Raw genomic sequence first — 7,652 nt, 5'->3', positions numbered from 1 at the left:
GCATAAGATTTATAATAAAATTAAATGCTTACGTATGTGTTAAAAGTTACTAATAATAAAATTGTTAGTAAATATGTTGAAAGATTCGGAGTTTTCCCATTGGATAGGTCGGACAGGTGATATCTTAAAACAATTAAGTTAGTCCCATTGGTGGGTTAAATCATATGAGTTCTTTAACTATATTGGAAATTTGCGATTTGTCAGGTAAAAAGTGGTAACAATAAGTGCATGTTAGCTTTTCACCTGAACATAAGTAGCTCAGACTGGCCTGTTTTCTCATTCTTATTTCTTGTATTATTGTTGGAATATAAAGTCTGCATATGTATATTATTTTGTAGTTAGATAATTTGAGAGAAAACATTTATTAGGATTATTCAGTGGAAATAGAAAGTGCTCTTTGGATGATAATTCATCATGCAACTATTGTGAACTATTCAAAGCCATTGTGTTGACGTAACATTTAATGACAGACCAGTTCATTTCTAGTTCTGAAATTTATGCGAAACGTTTCATTAGTTTGCAGCGTATGGAATTGGATATAACTTTAAAGCCGCATCCTCATTTACCAATTACCAAAGGCTTTTATGTCTGTCGTTCCATGTCACTCCCAAATTAATTTGGTTTGGGAAGGGGACAGTCCGGCAATTAAGCACACCTATTCCCAAGTGGAAGAAAGGCAACTGACCCACATCCCCACAGTGGAAGCATTTAAACGCATCCAAGAATCCGTTGTAATTATCATCATTATCATATATATATTAGTTTTCTTCTATCTGCGTATGCATACACACACGTAGAGTGTACCAATGGATTTGTACTGTGGCAACCATCCATTATTAGATTGAAAATTATTAAGATAGTAGTTTTGTATGTTTCTGCTAAGAGTGAGCTCTTGGGGACGATCCAGACTTAGCATGGGTAATAGGGTGTGCCAGCCTGGAAATGATATTTAAATCTTTGCATGTGCTCGGTCTCAAGACACCAAAAAGTGAATACACATGCTATGTTATCTATCCACTTTGGTAGATACACTGTTTGAGGTAAAGATCATTTTATGTCACATGACTGGCCATGAAATTCAATTTTCTCCAAATTATGACTGTGCAGACAATTATGACCTATTTCAGATTTGTTATTTTTGGACGCACTTCTGTATATATTTTTTCTTCTTCAGTTTTAACATGGATTCCTCCTCTTTGGTACAACATGTTACTTTGTACTTCCTCAGTTCACAAGCAATTAGAGTGTAACAATTAAAATATGGCTTTTATTCAGTACATGTAGTAGCACCAGACGAAACTATTATTCTCCGCTACCTATGATCAATTATTATATCCTGCATGTGTCTTTAGTGATGGCCCTTACAGCAAATCACTGATTTTCCGAATGTGTTTACTATTGTAAGACTACTTATGATCACATAATGGTAAACAAGATAATACGAGAATGATTGCTTTTTTTGTCTAATTACATTTTTTTCAACAATAAGTTCTCTTTAAATGTTTTGAATTCTCGTCATATGCAATAAACTACAATAACAGTAATGACAGCATTTATGTTTCAATACATATTTAAGTGTATAATGAATAACATGGTTATTAGAATCGATCGAAATGTTAATGTTTGGAAAAAAGTAATGTCTGTAATGACAACAGACTAGCGAATATGATGGTATGAAAATTACGGTATTGAAACAATTGCAGATTCTGCAACATTGGGATTTAGAGTGGATGTAAGTTTGCCCGGTCATCAAGTCATCACATAACTCTATTGCAAGCCCATTTTCCAGTCTACGAGAGTTGGATCTACTTAGTATCAAGTCATGGTTGGAAAAATACTGATAGCTTTAGCGCTGTTGGCCGTCTTTCAAGTCAGTAAGTCTATTACGTTTATGTTGATTCCTTTATGATTGTCAGCTAATTAACTAGAATTCAAGCAAAGCAGGTTTAAAGTTGTTATGTAATCTGACTTCTACCTCTAAGCGTTTTTATTGAATTGTCTATAATTTGGTAAGTACTCTGATAATATTATTGTTTGCAATTGTTTTATTTACTCCCTTTTTCGCTAACCTTTGTGCGAATTTATGTTAAGGCAGAAAGCGATCATATAGCAATGGTTTATTTCTACAAAGTGATGCTTTCTGTATTTGTGGCTACGTGAAATGGTTACAAAATACGCTGAGCAAAAACTAAGACTGAGCAATAAAAATCCAGTTATGAGAACCAGGGATGATGAAAGCTTAACTTCTAAATGTCTGGCAGGTAGAATGAGTTTCTTTGTTCTTGTGGTTCCACCTTCGTTTTGTAATTAGAATGATTTAATGGCTCTGGAAGTTAGCCTACAAGTTAGTTGGTAAAATGAACGTTGTTTGTTCTATTGGCGGTCTTAAAAATTGATTAGTAAAATGAGTTACTTTGTTCCGGTAGTTGGCCTACTAGTTTGCATGAAAATTGTTTCTTTACTCTGGTAGTTGGCATACAGCATAGGTATAATGAATTTCTAATAGTTGGCATAACATTCTGTAGGTAGAATGAATTTCGATTTGTTTGGATGTTGATCTATACGTTGGTAAGTGGAATTAATTTATTTGTGTTGATAGTAAGCGAATAAGGTGCTAAGTAGAATGAGTTTATTTTCGTTGTTTGGATGTTGGTCTACAAGTTGGTATGTAGAGCGAGTTTACCAGAGGGTTATTTATGTTAATAACTTTACATTGTTACTGGCGAATCCATGCCAAAAGGCTATATACATTAGTTCGTTGAGGTGAATAAATTCAAGTTAAATTCAACTAATTCTCACGCTAAATAGTGTGCACCAGCCCTGTGTTATCTTTTTTACAATATTCTGTTCTACTATGATTTTCATAAATTATCATAACCAGAAAATCGATAACAACATCCTTCATATGCATTCGTATAGGAGGTGAAAATTCCATCCGAGGGTTGTAAGTTTGCTTCGGACGTAACATCCTGTTATATTTGTTCATGTGTATGAATTAACATGGATTTAGCATGGGTATCGTGTTCGTTCTCATGTTAGTTCGCTGTCGTAATAACACTGTAATGTTAGCTCCCACAAAAAACAACAAGATGTTTGATTTATACCAAATGACCTCTTTAATTCTTAAATGTAACGTTTATTACAGAAAACATATTGGCTTCACCGTATGGATATTGTATATGCAAAAGGTTTTTATTCAAAAATTACGACTATAATTGATAAATTGAGCATAATTAATCAATTCGGTATATTAAAAGGAAAATAAAACTATTTGTCTGTGCTTCACTCTCTCTTTCTCTCTCTCAATAAATATTCTCTCTGACCAGCGTTTAAGGTACACGTGTGTTGTTGACATGAAAAACATGTGAGACGAACATTTGGTGAGCAATCTACATGTGATTGCACAAAACGCATGTTTTAATCGTCGGTAATGACAAAGAGCAGGATTTAAATTTTCCTATGGATTTGGTTTCTATTAGAAAAACAAAATAATGTTTCTTTTACTGGCTAAATAAATATGTGATGCTAGATTGATAGAGCTGCAAGTTTTCCTTTTGATTGCTCTATGTTAAATTATTGTCGAGTATGGAATCTCAGTGTACATTAGAGTTTTATCCTCAATTTTGCATGCTTCGTAAATTGCGTAATTGGTGACATATTAATGATAGTATATATTTTTCAAGTAATAATTGAAAGAAGAAATACATTTAATTAGAAACACACAATGTAGTAATACCACACTGACAATCAGAAAATGTGCGAGGTTGTAAATATTTTTTAATTTTGAGAGGGAAAGGGACAACATAGGGCACAGTAGCGTTTTGTAACAATGAGATAATCGCCTTAGTACTTGAAAGATTAAGTTAATTAATGACAAAAACGTTTCCCAAAAGTTGTACATCATTTCAAGGAGCATATATTAAGAATTGCATTATTTCTTTTACAATTTCAATATTTATAGGAAAATATGTATTGCCATATAAAAAACAATCAGATCCAACAAGAAAAGGACAGCATGCCAGTACATTCCTTAGAAAAAATATACATAATTAAGCAGTATAAATAACATACGATTTAGGTTAGTTAAATAATTTGCCCATAATAAATGAATAAACAAACAAATAAAAATATTTTTGTGCTTGGTTCTTTCCGTGCATGTGTGTGGTTGCGAGAAAACGAGATTTTTAATACCACCATTTTTAAAATGTGCAAGGGATACTGAGATATTGTCCGCCACTCTGTCAGTCATATTGTCTATCCGTTACCGCATTTCCGAATTGGAATTCGCGTCACTTATAGTTACATTGCCCCTACCGTAACTATCTGCGGGAGAGGTTTTAGTTTATTAAAACCTTAATTGCATGCACAATTTATATACAATGTACTTCACGAAACATTTGCTACTTTACAAAATATGTCTTAAACATGTATTACACATTTATTTTCAGCCGTGACCCAAGTGACCCAAGCTGACAAGACTCTGATTGCAAGTGTACATGACACATACAGATCTTCAGTCCAAGCCTCCAATATGATGAAAATGGTAATAAACTTTATCTGTATGTTCATATGTCTGTCTGTTTTCCTGTATCTTTCTCTATACATGTTTTGTATTGATACTTTCGTTTTCGTTTTGGCCACCGATATTCAAAACTTTTAGTCAGAATGACTAATATGCCTTGAAAATATATCGAACCACAAAATGTAAGCAACATTTAAAATATGTATTTCTTCTACCAAAATCATTGGAATCTGATTATTGTTTATTCTGGCGTAACCCACATATATTGGCTTAGAAATAAACGCAAATTGCAGTACATCTCATGTGCTTAATATTTCTGAAAGCATGAAGTATAAATTGAACTTTTAGATTTTAGAAAAGTACTGCTTTTTTGTTTTGTGCAAATATAGTAGGAAAAAAGTTCTAGGAAATAGTATTGCAACTTTAAAACTCAACCGTTTTCAGTTCCAAAGATATGTATAATGTCAAAACATATAAATCATAAAAAACAAGTTAAAAGCGTTTAGCAATTTTATTTTACAAAATTTGATAAAGAAGAAAACATACTGCAATTGCATTCTTTATTTTTATGAATGGTGTCATGTGTTACAGAGATATCATGATGGTATCGCCGCCAAGGCTCAGAGACATGCCAATAAATGTGTTTTTAAACATGACACAGCCGCAGATCGAGCATTGCCAGGTAAATATTTTTTATAAACTGACAATTTGTGTATTTTCCATTATAACATGCTTATCTTGCGTCCTATATTAAATTGTTTATTTTACATTTCCTTATTGGATCACTTTAAATGTCGAACATAAACAGAGTCCACTTTCTAGTAATGACCAAGGAAAGAAAGCACATATATAGTATTATGTTCAAATTAGATAACCTTTATAAAATGACTCATATTTCAGAATTACCCGGAGTATATGTTGGTCAGAATATAGCATACAATACCGAAGCAAAAGACTGGCAGTATATTATCAGTTTATGGGCATCTGAAAAGCAAAATTTCAAAATGGGTGTTGGCTCCACAAATGGATCGGCAGTGGGTCACTATACGCAGGTAAGTGAAAGTCAATCTAATCACAGTGCGAATCTTCTATATTAATCCAACCATTCTTAAAAGGATTATCAAACGACAGTGCCTATCTTATATGGTAATGAAGTACTTTTATATGTAATCTTCATATATTATGAAGATTATGTCATATGCAATATAAATATAAAAAATAATATCGTAGATAATGTCGGTGTCAAAACGTAACAACAAGCCCTTGTTAGAATGGGTACATGCTTCTAATGATTGACAGAGGAATCGAAATTGTCCCACACGATTTAAGAAGTCGCCTTTAATTTTCCTGTTAGCATGGTTTGTGAAAACGGTGTAACGCAGATAAAGAAACTGAAGTTTCAATTAACGGTCTTAGGTGATTTTTGGTCTAAGCGGCACTGATTTTTCTACTCACATCGACCACATATTATGTTGTCGATTAGCGCAGAGTGAAAGCAAATACCGAAATCATCCTAACACATCATATGTAGGATGGCGAGATTGGGAAATTTAAAGATGAAATACTTCTAATTTTGATATTAGTAACTTGCGATATAGTTTACGCTTATTTTCATTTGATTATATCTTTTCTGAAGAATAAAGCTTTTGGAGGAACAAAGACAGACAATACTTATTTTGATAGTCAATCTCGCCTTGCCCGGACTGTATCTGTTGCATTCAATACTACCACCCCCGAGTATATAAATGTTTAGAGCATCCGTCTCGGATGCGGGATATTCAAGCTCCGGCCGACTCGTACCGAATCATACCGAACATTTGTAAAAACTGCACTTGCAGCTACCTCGCTTGACTCTCAGCAATATGAGGCTAGTATTAGGACTGGTCGCCCTGGTGTCCGTAAGCTGTGACTGGGTGGGACATAATGCCACATGTCTGCAGCATGATGCCCCGATGCTAGACATCAATATAAATTGCCACACTGCAGACATTGTAGCGATATGACTCAAATTGATAAGCCACATTAAAAGTCCCCCAAAACGCAAACCACAAACACGCATTCCACACCGTTGAAATCCAATGCAAGCCTGATGCCAATGCATGCATGATCCCACAGACTATATCTTTGAAGATGCTTCATATGGTTATCTCCCTTGCGTTATATAAATAAAACTCCAATTCTTGTACATCTTTGTACGATAAAATATCGTACACTGCTAATCACTTAAAACATCCACTCACACGAGGGAGGGAATGAAAGAAACGAAATACGTTCACGGTGATGAGGCATCTGTCTGGAGGTGACCACTCTGCAGAAGAACCTGCATCAGGGAAGAAGATTATTGAATAAAACTTTCCTAAATCTTATTTGATTTGATGGCTGTCTTAATAGGATCAAATTATGCATCCAGTGTTTAGATAAGGCCGTGAATGGTCAGTTTAGGAATATTTCTTTTCATATACCGCAATCCTTATTTTTGTCATATAATAAATGTGTGGGTAACAGCATGTACAAACTGTTTACACTGCGAAATAGGAAAATGGAAAACAGTTAAACGCCCTCTTTGCAATCTTTATTCACAGCTGATGCTCTGGAAAACACAAGCGGTTGGTTGTGGATATAAGGATTGCCCCCATTTTAAACTTTACGTCTGTAACTACGCATAAGGGTAAGTCTCAAAGATGGCAGATTTCTTGTGTTTTGTGTTTTCTCTTATATATAAACTGAAATAAACTAGTTGACACATAATACAGTTAAAATGTGGAATTCCTGTAGAAACATCCATGTAAAGTTTTGCCAACATTACCGTTTTTCTGTTTTATTTGTTTGTATTGTCTATGTGTTGTATTTGCCTTTAAAAAAGACTCATTAAGGAGTCGAAAGTGTTCATGCTAGTTAGATACTAGTTTCGCACTGTTCGTTGTCAGTTTATTGTATGTATGTATGTATGTATGTATGTTGCAGTAGAAATTCCTCTTCATAGATGCATACAAAATACATAATATATATATATATATATATATATATATATATATATATATATATATATATATATATATAATGCATGTGAATAGGAAGATATATAGTCAACTGTCAAGTAGATATGCAGGTTTATCGAAATGTAGAGAGT

At 33.7% G+C, this 7,652-nt stretch overlaps 1 protein-coding gene across 1 annotated transcript in view; it reads left to right on the top strand.

The window, feature by feature from the left end:
* Nucleotides 1–1,702: 1,702 nt before the first annotated feature.
* Nucleotides 1,703–7,652, top strand: part of LOC149795401 (cysteine-rich venom protein Mr30-like) — a 7,423-nt gene continuing 1,473 nt past the window's right edge. The window contains exons 1-5 of the mRNA XM_089964088.1: nt 1,703–1,874; nt 4,449–4,543; nt 5,114–5,204; nt 5,423–5,574; nt 7,105–7,190. Coding sequence (XP_089820214.1) covers nt 1,823–1,874; nt 4,449–4,543; nt 5,114–5,204; nt 5,423–5,574; nt 7,105–7,188 — 474 coding nt within the window. The 5' untranslated portion in view covers nt 1,703–1,822 and the 3' untranslated portion in view covers nt 7,189–7,190. The remainder of the gene's footprint in view (nt 1,875–4,448; nt 4,544–5,113; nt 5,205–5,422; nt 5,575–7,104; nt 7,191–7,652) is intronic.

This window comes from Sinohyriopsis cumingii, chromosome 7, assembly GCF_028554795.1.
Source record: "Sinohyriopsis cumingii isolate HCF-2022 chromosome 7, ASM2855479v2, whole genome shotgun sequence".
In the NCBI taxonomy this organism is placed as follows: Eukaryota; Metazoa; Mollusca; class Bivalvia; order Unionida; family Unionidae; genus Sinohyriopsis; species Sinohyriopsis cumingii.
The sequence above is the reverse complement of the archived record's forward strand: the minus strand, read 5'-3'. Positions and strand labels throughout refer to the sequence as shown.